Source organism: Primulina huaijiensis, chromosome 2 (genome assembly GCF_012295235.1).
Source record: "Primulina huaijiensis isolate GDHJ02 chromosome 2, ASM1229523v2, whole genome shotgun sequence".
Taxonomy (NCBI): domain Eukaryota; kingdom Viridiplantae; phylum Streptophyta; class Magnoliopsida; order Lamiales; family Gesneriaceae; genus Primulina; species Primulina huaijiensis.
The window spans coordinates 28,964,902-28,979,454 of record NC_133307.1 but is presented as its reverse complement, the minus strand read 5'-3'; the positions used below and the strand labels follow the sequence as shown (position 1 = coordinate 28,979,454).

General features: G+C 29.8%; 1 protein-coding gene across 4 annotated transcripts; it reads right to left on the bottom strand.

Moving 5' to 3' along the window:
- Positions 1–55: 55 nt before the first annotated feature.
- LOC140971377 (uncharacterized) lies at positions 56–11,758 on the bottom strand. 4 transcript variants are annotated; one of them, XM_073433616.1, is made up of 10 exons: positions 11,626–11,758; positions 11,259–11,320; positions 9,171–9,285; positions 8,274–8,310; positions 8,055–8,124; positions 6,784–6,888; positions 5,463–5,613; positions 5,300–5,382; positions 460–553; positions 56–386 (listed from the first exon to the last, which is right to left on the bottom strand). In XM_073433616.1, exons 2-10 carry the CDS (start codon positions 11,287–11,289, stop codon positions 305–307), a joined length of 768 nt encoding a protein of 255 aa, XP_073289717.1. In that variant the 5' UTR covers positions 11,290–11,320; positions 11,626–11,758; the 3' UTR covers positions 56–304. The 4 variants fall into 4 exon arrangements, 3 of the variants coding, with proteins under 3 accessions (XP_073289717.1, XP_073289715.1, XP_073289716.1); XM_073433614.1 differs by having other exon boundaries at positions 9,171–9,291; positions 11,626–11,757; XM_073433615.1 differs by having other exon boundaries at positions 9,171–9,291; positions 11,259–11,341; positions 11,626–11,644.
- Positions 11,759–14,553: the final 2,795 nt, after the last annotated feature.

Genomic DNA, 14,553 nt, shown 5'->3' with positions numbered 1-14,553 from the left:
GACCAGAAAATAGCAGGTTTTTTAGCTCCAAAAGTTCGAAGCTTGAAATATATGATTCATGGCAATATCTCTTCACTGAGCTGGAAATCTGAAAGTTTGAATCACCATTTGTTCATGTTATCCCATAAGCTTCAAATCATAGGAGAAACGATGCCAAAGATGGGACGGACAAATGTGCATAAATATATGTGGGAAATATTATACACTAACTTAAAAATAGCAGTATACTAGTTGAAAGCGGAAAGAATAACCGCATCGGTCATTTTACTGTCCCATCCATCTTGCATTACGTGCATTTTCATCCTTATTGTCCCTCCAGTTCGAGTTTTGAAGTTAGCCATGCGCAAACTTCATCCATTTCCTCCGGGATGGTGTAGTGACCAAGCCTGTCCAAGGGAATAATTAATAGACTGCAAATTTACACTTGCAGAATAGCTTCAGCCAACATGAATTACGTACCCAGGATATGATTTAAATATAACATTTTGAAATCCAGAAGAAGACAACTTCTCTGAAGACTTCTCACCAAATTTATGAGAAACTACATCGTCTCCTGCATTATAGTTAACCAGTACTGTTACAATGTACAAAGGATAGTGTAAATTTAAGAAGTACAAACAAAAACACTTATTTTTTCCCTCTTAAAGTCAGAAAGTAATAAAAAATAAAAGAAAGAGAGAAAAACACAAGTGTAAGCCAGTTTAGCCAAGTATTTATAGTAAGTTGCAAGTATTGGTGAAACCAGGACAGTTTTCTTGGAAAAACAGCGGCATAATCATGACAGGGGGTCGTGCCTGTAAATAGAATAAACAAAAAAGAGCGTAGGCTGAGACTTCCTCAATTACAACTAACACAAGAACGTAAATAAGGTCCAGCTTAGGAACATTATGAGCATTAAAATTTTAAAAGTCCTATGAGAGTGAGCATCACGTGCCAGAGCGTCTGCCATAGAATTGCCTTCTCTATGAGAAATGTAGCAAGGATGAGCATCAAGCAGCATCCGGATTTCAAGAACAATGTGCTCAAGATCCCAAGAAGCCTTGATGGATTTAAGAACTTGAATAAATTCAAAAACACAAATCTTAAGCCAAGAGTGGGCTGAGTCGACGAGTTTGTAAAACCTAAACATTTACACACATTGAGTAAATCTGAATGAGTGTAGGAAAACAGGTCCAAAACCAGCTACAAACCTGTCAATTCAAAATTTTAAAAACTGACGATCTATTTAAAAAGATTGTCATGATGCCGTGCAACATCGATAGGCTGCTCAGAGTGCATCAATAAGCTGTCAAGGTTGCCTGCTGTTTGGCAGCTTTGACAGTCCCTTGCAGCTTAGGCTGCTAGCAAATTCTTGGTAACCGGTTATTGAATTGGCATTGTTTCTGTAACCAGCCAGCTAAAACGGAACAAGTTCTATCCGGTAAAAATCTGGATTGGACTGGTTCTGCATTATTTGAAACCAGAACCGGTAATGCCTAGTTAGTGAAAATTTAAATAGAATGCCAAACCAATGGCATTCCACCCCCACCCCAACCTGAACCAACAGCTCCTCGCAGAACTCCAAGGTTAATGCTTCTTCCCTGACCCCCTTTTATGGCTCATCAGCCCCTTTCTTTGAAGTCTCACTTGAGTGGAAAGATAACCACATCAACACACTGAAACCCCAAAGGCGAGGACAGTTTATGATAGAAAAGGTTTTTATCTGCTATGGTATCATGGCATATGGTTTATCCCTGGCACTATCAGATTAACCATGTTTTCATCAGTCACAGCTTGGTAGCTAACCAGTCGACTGAATTCACTCATTTGCCCCCAGGATAAACATATTTATGTTTACTAGCACACAGATATAAATATAGATAAAAACATATTCATTTTTAATATATAATTGTTATTAGATCTCCCAAAAATTGTGTAGAAAATATCCATGTAATTAATCAATAATACACAACTGAAGGGGATAGTAGAAAATTTATAATGAAAAACTTTGTCATTCTTTTTACACTTTTATAAGTACTAGCCTGAAGCATGTGCGATGCACGTAAATACAAAGATATGATAAAAACAAAAAATTTGATTTTCAAAATAAAAATTTGAATCATTTTGTTAAATATTTGAGTTTAATCTCTTGTTATACTAGACGGATAAATTAATTAAGAACTTATATAATTTACTTTCGAATTTTTTGACAAATTAAAATTTAAATTGTTAATTTTATGTTATATAATAAATTATAATTAACATAATCTATAGAACCAAATGAACTGAAAGAAATTTTTTAAAAAATATATCCAAACACCACGTATAAGGCATAATAAACTAAAAATCAATCAAATTATAGACTTTAACAATGCATAAATCATAATTTACATAAATTAAGCACACTAACGATAAATAATTATCAATTTAAAATATCGTGACTAACTCATCAAAACTACATCAAAACTAATGAAATAATAATATTTATAGCAAAATATAACTCATAATATTTCATTTAAATAATATTTAAACACCTACATAATTTTTTTACTTTTGTTTTTACAATTTTATATCATAGAGAATTAATTTTATATCAGAATCGATCTTTTATAAACTACATTGATGATTATTAATTTTTTATTAAATATAATTTTAAAATAATAAATAACTCAATATATGTAATGAAATACACATTTAAATAAGATTATATGGTAAATATCAAATAAAATCTAATAAACTCATACAATAATTATTAAATATAAATTTTAAACTACCGGTATGATTTTCACATAAAAATTTGAAATATAACCAAAGAAATAAACTTGCATAAAAATGTTATTATTTGTATTTGTTGAATTAATTAGTTTGATTTCAAAATAAATAAATAAATAAACATGTTAAAATATCATATCTAAAAGCTCTAATACTTTGATAGATGTTAATTAATGATCATTATAATTTATATTTATTATAATGATTATGTCATATATTATTTTTATAGTTGAAAATAACTTTCGTGTCTCATCAAAACAATATCAAAACCAAATTTTGTGTATTGAATTTATAAATTTATCTGACATATAATTTTTTTTAAAATTGCTATTATCATCCATTTTTAATTACAATATGTGAGATACTGAAATTAATTGTTTAACAGTTATGTCTTAAATTTATATATTATGAGAGCTGATTTTGGAACTGAAGCCAAGAAAAATTAGTTTTGATTTTGGTTTCATTGTTCCTGAAAACCATGATCGAGTTTACCTTTAGACCTTTATTACCTAAATCTTAAACATTATTAGTAGATATTTTAAATACAACCAAATTTTTGTTTATTGAATGTATAAATTTGTTTGATATATAAGTTTTTTTAAAAAGTATTATTAAAATCTTTAAATTTCTTATTATAGCTAACTCTTCTCATATATTCATATTTTATGATATTATTAATATATTAACACTCATAATTGTTGATAAAAATTCTTCTAAATAATTTATTAAGTTCTTTATTTTCAATTCTTAGTTAAGAAACCAAAAAATATGTTAATATTAAACTTCATATTATTATATTATTATATACTTATCATGTTATTCTACTTATTGCATATATAATTAATTTCTTCATATTTCTTCTTGTGATAGTATAATTTATTACTTAATTAGAAAATGCACTAAAAATATGATTACAAATTTGCATTAAAATAATAAAATATGATGTAGAGAGAAAATTAAAAAGATAAAACAGTTAAAGGTAGTATAAAGATAAATTATTTGAGAAAATTAATTAGGAGTTACATTTTATTTTTGAAATGATATAAATTATTATAATCAATGTAATTGTAGTGATAATTCATTAGCAATTTGTTAGAATTTTACATATATATCATCATTGAGTTTTTGGATTTTTATTAATAAAGAGGACATTTGTGTTTTTTCACAATTGGATTGGATTGGAAAATAAATCAATGATCCACACTTTTGTATTTGTTTCATATTTCTTCTTGTGATACTATAATTTATTACTTAATTAGAAAATGCACTAAAAATATAATTACAAATTTGCATTAAAATAATAAAATATGATGTAGAGAGAAAATTAAAAAGATAAAATATTTAAAGACAGTATAAAGATGAATTATTTGAGAAAATTAATTAGGAGTTACATTTTATTCTTGAAATGATATAAATTACTACAATCAATGTAATTGTAGTAATAATTCATTAGCAATTTGTTAGAATTTTTCATATATATCCTTCCACACATTTATATGTATATAGGATGAAATAAATTTTTTTTAAAAATGTAATAGAATGAAATATGACATAATTAAATATTATAATGAAAAAAAATAAGAGTAGAAAGTCAAAGACACAAAACCATAACCATAAAATGTGGTTAATTAGTATTAATTATGAATTAATAGACTAAGTGTGAAATTACCACATATGTTACTTGATAATGAAAATAAGTAAACATGTGAAAGGTAATTATGTCCGTTCACAATTGAAAAACTTTTCAAGTATCCACACTTTTATATGTATATATAGATAATAGATAAATATATATTTTTAAATGTTTTTTCTTTTAATATTTTTAATGAAAAATATATTTTTTATTCAAAAATCCACTCTTTTAATATTTTTTCTAAGAATTATGTATCAAAAAAATGTTATTTCTCTAATGTATTTTTATTATCAAATATCTATTCAATTTTTATATAACATTAGTTTCTATGTTGCAATTTTCTATTAAAAAAAATAAAAACATTATTATGATCCTCGTGTGTTTAATGAGTTCAAAAAAAATAAATGCAGCAATTAAATGAATAAACTATACATTAATTTCTACAAATTCAATATCCCAAATTTGACCCTAAATTTCATATAATTTATCCACTAATGCCATGCAATTGATACAAACAATACACAGTTTTTGGACAACGTAGTAAATTACAACGCAAAAACTTGCTCATCATCCACACTTTTATAGGTACATAGATAATTTGAATCTTGGTAACACTCAGATACATGGTCAAAATTGATGATGTTAGTAACTTTCTGAGGTTTTGGGAAGAAGTGGTTATATTCTTTCTAAAAGCTTGAGGGATCTTGATAACGTTTTTGAACTAGAGGCTTGTGCGCTATTTATTAAAAATTGTGAATATTATCCTACTTATTAGAAACTAAAAAGACAAAGTATTAAACAAAGCCTTTAAGAGTTGCCACTGACCGTGGCATTCCTTTATGTAGTCATCCAACAGACGGGAAAGTGAAACAAGATATTAAAGCGTCTGGTAAAACAATTATCTCTGGGTCATACCTCTACCATGACAAAGCAAAATAGGCAATGACGCAGCACGCCCTGCAGCCCCTTCCACACCTTCAATTTTATTACTCAGATTCCTAGAAAAAAATTTCATAGATTATTCATGTCCAATACACATAAAGAGAGAACTATTTTGAACCATTGTCAAGAGTCATACTTAGCACAGGGAAGCCAGCCACTTAATCCGACAACTGTGCTCAAATTCGCTGAGTACTGGTTGCCATTCCCATATTTTCCATGAGCAAAGCAAGTTGCAGCGTAGAGAGAGGTAGCCGCACCCATGCTGAAGCCTCCAACACCCAGCTTGACTTTCAACAAATACCAATTGTTAAAATAATATGATTGTAACTTGTTATCCTAAGGTTCGGGAGATCATAAATAAAAAAAGATTCAAGTAAACTGTGATCTCCAAACTTAATTTCCCTAAGATTCCAAAAGTGGTTATTTCAAGTAAATCAGTGGAGCGAATGGAGTTTCACAGATTACACAAATATTTTACCACACTCTCCACAATTAAAATAACTCAAAGTGACAATGTGATCAGAGTTTAAAAATACATGCAACCTGCAGGCACATATCTACATGAGAATATAAATAACCAAAACGCATAGAAATTGCTCAAAATACCGAGAATAAGTCAACAGAAACAAAGCACAAGGAGAGTCCTTATGACTACAAGCTCAAGCATTCACTCACAGGAACTGCATTGACAATAATCGGAGGAAACATTCAAATATAACAGCTTTGAAACGGAGTTGCACAGTTTGCAAGTATTATGAAAAAGTATGCAGGAAGAACTAAGAAGTAACCACATCTCTAGTTGCTCTTGGATGCCTTCCGTAAAAGGACATGAAACCTAATGATAAAAGCTCAACAACACATCCAAGTTTAGTTTAGTTCTGATTATGGGATCTGATTATGGTTTTCTAAGGAATAGACCGGAAAATAATATTAATGATCAACTATACCTAGAATTTGTGAAAACTGAAGTACATATATGTTTTGACTGATTGAAACTCTCAACTCATTTTTCAAAACCTCGTCCAAACATTATCATGTATAAGTGAGCTCAATCATATAACAACAAGCTAAAAACCAATCAATCAAACCAACCAATCAGCCCAGAAGTGGCACAGTTTGTTCCCTAGAACTTAGATCCTGATTCGAATTAAATCTAATGTGCATAAATAAGAATGAAAAACAGATTAGGCATAACTTTACTGATAGAAATACATAAATTTGTTATCTGACCAAGGTAAGAGTCAGTTCAACGATACAATTATTACTTATTAGGCTGGCAAAAGAATAATATTTGAGGAGAGCATTTGTATATTTCTGATATTCTGCACTTCAAAGCTTCTTTTCTATTTTCTTTCCTTTTTTTGGCAGAAGTTACAAGGTTACAACATTTTACAAACTGACAATAGAAACATGTGTGGAGATTAGAATACCATTAAAAACCACAGTAGAATACTCACTGTTAGGGGGCTCATTAACCAATAAGCTTGCAACATATGCAGCTGAAGCATCCAAACACTCTAAATCATCACTAGCATTTTCCGAAAGATCATTTACGTCAAACCCTATAAGGGAGAACAGCAACTGTAATTCCAGCAATAAAAATCAATAAATCTGACAATGCATATGATAAATAAATAACAATCACAAGAGTATGGTAGCATATGAAAGAACATAAACTATTTTGGTTTTGAATATAATTTTTTCACATAATGAGTTTCGATGTTGATTTATTCCAATATTAATGTGCTATATTAACTGCTCTCATTGAAAGAAGCAGACAAGTGCTACCAGCTTTGATCTAGGTTTACAGGATGGACACCTTGTGTGAGAACTGTTTTGACCATTGTAGGGCGTAAGATAAATAAGGTGAGGACTAAGATAAACAAGGATTATTCTGAAAAATCATAAACCAAGCTCCCACTATTTGACAGGGGTCTCGGATAAACTATCTTATAATATTGCAAACTTAATTTAATAGTTGGGAATGTTTATAAGGTCAAGTCAATATTTTGGAGCCACGGCAGGATCCCCAGCTCAGGTCTTGGAAAGAGTAGTGCCACTTTTCCTGATTAAAGTTTACTTCCAGATGTGAGCCCTGGGATCCAATAAAAATGCATGCGCATAAGTTACATTATTTATAGGTCAGTCAAGTTATTGAGATTCACATTATTGCAGCTTTCTAATTAAGGTTTAACACAATTCATCATAGTAAATATGATGCCTAAAGACCTAAAATAAATTTTAGAATTGGTTATGCTTTGCCTTCTACCTTAAATTTTTCCAAGAAACCAACTACATTTTTTTCCCACACACAGTATTGTTGCTCAAACCAAATACATAAATACTGGAAAATCAATTGTTCTACCAATAGTTTAATTAGTATACCAATGGTGACCATCCTCAACCCAACTAAGATTGTATAAATCTTCATAATCGGAGTACTTAAACCAGTATGTTTTTCCATCTGGAAAGTAAGCTTTGCAATTTATAAAGCCACTAAAATACAGACAGATCACACCATTCACACCTTTGACAGATGATTTATTCACTGTACTTTAAGTCCATCCGCTAGAGAACCAACTCTATCACGTTTAATGGTGAATATAACATTGAAGAACCAACTAAATAAATATCCAAGCAAAGCACCAACCTTCGCCCGCTTACACCATGGCATTCTCTCAACATTGTGCATCATAAAATGGTACAATTCAATACTATACAAACTTACAAGCAGTTGAAGGGAAACCACCAAATAAAGTTATTGGCTGTTGAGGAGCAGTCGGGCAGATCCATTTTATCTGCATATACATTTAAATCATCACAAATGCTGATCTATAAGGGAAAAAAGGAACGTTGACAACCACAAACATAAAAGCGATGATATATGAACATTGATTAGAAGTTGAGTACTTCAAACATAAATAGTGAAAAATTAGATTAGCATTACATTTGGAAGCGGAAGGGTCTCCAAGAGAGTGGACCAGCTGCAATGAAAAGCGAAGCTGATGAGGATTAATTCAGAGAAATAATAGGAAATGATGGTCATAAATCCACCAACCAGCATAAACAAACTGAGCGACAAACATGTGAAGCATTTACCAGACAATTTTTTTTATAGGAAACTATATTATATTACATAATTAAAAGCTATTAGTTATAAGCAGCAGATAAGTAATCCATATAGTAACGCACAAAACATAGCACACATTGTTATTCACTATGTAGGTTTCATCACATTCACAAACATTTTGGCTCAATCTGGAGCTCCGGATACCTTTTTCCTTCTTCAAAATCAGACATCACTCATCTTTTAAATCAAAGAGAGAAGCAGTGTATCCCATTTAAAAGAATTTTAGAAAATCAAAGAGAATCTAGCCTACTCTGGAGGTCAGGATACTCTTTTCCTTTTTTAAAATCAGAGAACTTAAAATCAAAGAGAGACGACAATTTTTCCCATTTAAAGATTATGAAATCATGATTAAACACGAGAACACGATTCCCCATAGACACTTCATTGAATAACAAAAAAAAAAGACTTTTTGAGTTAAAAATAGACCCATCCTTCACAGAATTTCTTCAAGATTTTTCTTTAAAATAATTCTGTCAAACACATCAAGTTCATCTTCATTTGCACTCAAAGCACTATAATATGGATAGAATTCCCAGCATTCCGCAATGAGTTCGACAAATTTCAATATCATGATTATTGTTTGAACAAAATATACATAAATATTTTCTTTTGATCAGAAGTGGAAACAAGATAAGGTCTAAACCAAGAATCAATCAAATATAGTGACTAAAGTTGATAGATGTATCACTTTAGTAAGGGATAGCCATAAATTACCTATTCCCATTGTCTCCAAGGCCATGAAGCCAAACAATAGTAGCCTGGTGTTTGCCTTTCGGTCTCACTACATATGTTCGTCCAAACTCAAATGTTCTCCTAATAGCTCTACCAGCTGCAGCTGCATTGAATTCACTGTAAGTTTGCCAGATAGCGAAAACAACTCTTGTCATGGACACCGAATCTAAGCATAAATCCATTACGGAAAGCATTCTGATCTTCTAGAAAGGGAAGACGCATAACAAACATATAAAAGATCAAGAACACTTTAAAGTTACAGGTTTATTCAGTTACTAAATGAAGCCACAAACTAAAAGATTCAAGAAAATTTTCATTTTTAATAAGTTGAAGCCAATAAAGTCAATCTCAGAACCAAAACAATAAAATGTATTTTCTTTTTAGAAACTACAAATAAATTGTTTTCCTTGTCCTCTTCATCCCTGCAGAATGGCCAGATCTTTAAAAAGATACAGTTAGGAGGACAAATACCATCTTAAGGATTCCAAACAAGAAAGAATCATAACAATGTAAAGTTTCATAAGATGAGAGACATAACTGGAACAAAAAGGACAACATGAATAAACACGTAAAAGCAGGTGTTTTGTGCATTCCCACCCTGAATAATATGCTTGCACCACTTAGCTGCCAAACTGTTTCGGTATGTTTGGTTATGGATTCAGTATTTCTAGAAATAAATTCCTGGAAATGTTATTTCAGAAATTGAATTGAATTTTTTTCCGAATGTTTGATTATGTTTTTTCGAGGAAATTTTTTTCATATCAAAATTTGTTAATTATCCATTTAATTATTCAATAAAAATTGGATTTTTTTAACCAAGTTAAAATATAATAAAATAATAGAATTATTTTTGGTAAGTAGTGAAAAATGAACAAAATATATTGATTGGATATGTGAATCTGAAAGTCGAATGAAAATATAGTTTCGATTAAAGAATTTTAAAAATAATATGGCTATGTTTGCTTATGATTCTCGGAAATGAAAACATTCCTGAAAAATGTAAAATAATTAGTCTTCAATTTTTGGCAGAGAAGCCACCCCTTTTTATAAAAGTTCCATCCTTTTAACTGTTAAACTTTATATAACGACCGAATCACCCTAGCCTGATGTTTACTAATGATACTCTATAGTTTTCATTATACCATTTTACTAAAATGATAGTGAATCATTCTAAAGTTATGTCGCCTAATGTATTTTATTGTTAGTTAACGATAGTAAGAAATCCGGCAATATTCTATCAAATAATCTAAAACAGTACACAACATGGTAAATTAGTCCATCGCTAAGCGTTGAACATTTCCTGGGAGAACAAAGTACGCTTTCTGGCAACGGTTTTCAATTTCCTAAAGCAAACACTATCGTTCATTTTTATTCTTCTCTCTGAAACACATTTTTCTCTTTTTTCCATCTCTGAACACTATTATTACTATTTAACAAAAAATTTCACTACTTCAAAAAAAAAATTTATTATATTAATATAACCCAAAATATACTATATTAAAATTTTACAATAATTCTATCAAATAATTTCTGACGTGATTTGGTATATGCATTCATCATCATTGTGTTTCCCCAAAACAAGACAAAATAAAACCAAAAATACAATTTATTTCCACCAAAATATTTCCTGAAACTACACCCCCTCCAAAATTTAAAAAAAAACAAAAACAAAAAACAAAAACAAAAACAAACGAGCCCTATGTGGTTGAATTTTATAAAAAAATAATCAATTCATAATGGTAGGGTATAGATTTTATTTTTCATTTGAATTTAGAATATTTGAACAGAATTTCTTAAAAATAATTTTTTTTTGAAATTGTAAACTTATTTATGAACGAGTATTAAACATTTCCCATAAGTATTACAATCAGTTCTGTTAAGCTTTTATGAACATTAATACCTAAAAGCTCGCGTTTCAGACTGAAAATTCTTTGCTTAAAAAGCCACAAATTTTCCTATATACTAAACTGTATTGTAAAATTCACAAAGAGTGTCAGAGAAAGAAGAATAGAGGATGTCTCTGTGGGTAACATCAAATTTAAGAGTTAAGATTGAATGGGAAACGCTAACCAGAACCAACGGAAGGGCCAGTAAAACTCATTGTCCTTCCAATAAATGCAACCGCAACTTATCTGCAGACACAATATTCCCAGCTTAAAATGCACACAATCCAAATACAGTCAATAATAAACGATTGAGATGCAACCAGGAGGGAATAATAAAATAAAAGGAAAAAAAACTGCAGACACAAGAAAATGGTATGCTTATTTTCAATCCAACCCTTAATTTGCGCAAAGATGATAATAAAAACGAAAAAATTACTCCCCAAAATAAATTCAGCAGTACGTGAAAGCGTAGACTATGGGAAAACGACAGATATTGTTGTTTTCAACACAAAAATAATCACGTCGATCAGTACGATTGGATTCTAATTTACCTGGAGAAGTGGAATTCGTAGAGATGGGAGAATCAGAATGCAAATAAAAATAACAAATTTTTCAGAGTGAAAATGACAAATTTTAAGTCGAAGATCTTGTTTGGGACTTTGGAAGCACTTCCACTTGCAAAATTTTTATCTTTTATCTTTTTCTTTTTTAATTCCAAAAACAAATAAAATAATTAATTTAATTAGTGTATATATATTTAATTTATTATTCTACTTACTTTAATTGTTTACTAAATAGTTATGAATATTATCATTATTTTTTGTATACTTATTTATGTACGATGAATATTCATAAATTTAAGTTTTATAAGTTAATTATAAAAATTACTTAAGTATAAAGTTAATAAGTAAATATGCTAATAAACCGATATTTGATTGAATAAAATAATAGTACATATGCTAAGAATTTTTCTTTTGCATCAAAATTCGAAATATATATTCATCTAAAAAAATAAAAAATAAAATCGAATTATATGCATTGAAGTTAAGATTTAAGTTTGACTAAAAAAATTACGCTATTTGGTATAAAATTTTGAAATAAAACCGGTCGTTGGAGATGATTTAATATAATATACCCTTATTTGCAAAAAACATTAATAAAAACAATCAACAAATCTGAGAAAAATAGTACAATTATGATTATAATGAGATAAGATAATTAACTTTACTATTTAATGATTTAAAAAATCATGAATGATACTCGAGGGATGAACCCATCAAGATCAGGTCCAAACTCTCGGCCTTTTTCTAGGGCCCACAGCAGCACCTTGAACCCATCAAGATCATGCCCAAACTCCCGGTCAATCTCTAGGGCCCACAGGTGAAGGGCCCATGAGCAGCCCATGTCTTCTCCTATAAATATCAGGTTTGAGCGTATGATTTTGCATTCACTATATTGTTTTCAGCAGCGCCCTTAGCTGCTATCCCATATATCCTCAGTCTCTAACTTGAACGTCAGAGGGGTTACGCAAGGACACCCTCCTGGCCCCCTTCTAACGGTCTTATTTGTGATTTCAAGCTCAGGGTAAATTTTAAGCTTGCGTCTTGATTAGTGACACTTGCAGAAAGCAGACCATAAATTTTCCGTGAGTATTAATGAAAATAATTTTTTTTGCAGAAATTGTGTAAGCTATCTTGATCTTGATGTCCTTTTGGGCCATTTGCTACCAACATGCGTTCTAAAAATTTATATACTTAAGTTGGGATGCCACGTTTTTCCGCATGAGAAAAGTAGGTGTAAAGGCAACTAGTAACCATTACTGTCATCGGACCTATGGCCGACACCCAAAATAACTTCGGTTTCTTCTGCTTCTGCAACAACCACACAACTATTACACTTAAATTTAATTATAATAATAAACATGTTAATTAATTATGTATTAACAGTTGGTTTTATCTTGAATACGGTAGGTATCTCACACACCGGTTTTTAAATTCGAGTTAAAAAAGTTTGATATTAATTTAGCAGTTTATATAATTTGTTAAAATTGTTTTTTTTTATATATTTTTCATTCTGCGATTTTGGCAAATATGTCTTCAAATTTCAATTTTAGTGATATATCTTTCTATTTTTTGATAATTTAGTCTTTTTCATCAGTTTATTGACGTGACACTAAACATGTCAGCACTACTAAGGTAGTATAACGTACCGTATCAAATAATCATACAATATATTGTACTGAAAATTACGATATTAAAAATATTTATACGATACTGTGTCGAAATTTTTTGTTTGTATAATTAGCATACTGATTATATCGATATGTTGCGGTATACCGATATTTCGATATGGTATCGGTCTATATTGTTTTATACCGAAAAATACCTTTATATTTTTAAAAATTTAACTTTATTATTTAAAAATATTATATATTTTTAATTTATATATTATTTCAATATATACAAAAAATTTTCAAATTTCATACCGTTATCATATCAAAAACTTCGGTATCAATGTCATACCGTACTGAAATTTTTGATAAATTCGATATTTTTCGTTACGGTAATTCAGTATTTTTCCACCAATAAGAACCACGTAAAAAACGATTAAATTACCCAAAAACATATAAAAATAACATTTGACTTATTTAATTTTATTCGAGACACGGAAAAACTGGTTTATGATCCGGTTTTACAACCCAGTTAACTTTAACTATTTGCACAGATAAGCACAAATCGAGTTAACTAAAATCACTGCAGGATGTTAGTCCATATCCCTCACCGAGAAAGTGACTAAGAACAAAAAGTTGATTGTGTAAAACAAATTATATATATACCGCTTAACAAACAACCTCTTGTTCAAGCCAAACAACTCGCCTCAGACAAAATAAGAAAATTGTAATTTTATTTTGTATATTTACATATTTGCGAATTAGAAAATTTATATTATTAAATTTCAGTTTTAATCCACTATCTTTTTTTTTTCAAAAATTTTTTTTAATATAACGCTGATGTGGTGCCTGAATGAAGTTGATATGACGTCAACATGATGCTTATATGTACAATGTCATATCTTTAAAATTGTCAAAAATTAAAAGATATACGACTAAGTCTCAATTTTGACATCACATTAAACCAATATTTTTTTTTAAAAAAAATGCAGAACCAAATATTGTAATTTTACCAATAATTAAATGTTTCTTGATAGAATGTAACTGGAAGTACTAAACCTGAAACAAGGCTGTCACGTCTCCTAAACACTTTTCTTTTAGCCCTGCTTTCCACCAACTTATATTAACTGCTCAACGCGTATTTCTGTAAAGTGTGATCAGTTAACAACTCAACCAATCATTATAATATCAGTATGTTAAAAATACGATTAGAATGAACGACGAACTAGAGCCATCTTTCGAAAAATACATGCAATATATATCATTTTTTTGGCTTTATGATCTCCCAAAACATTTCTACATCATTTTG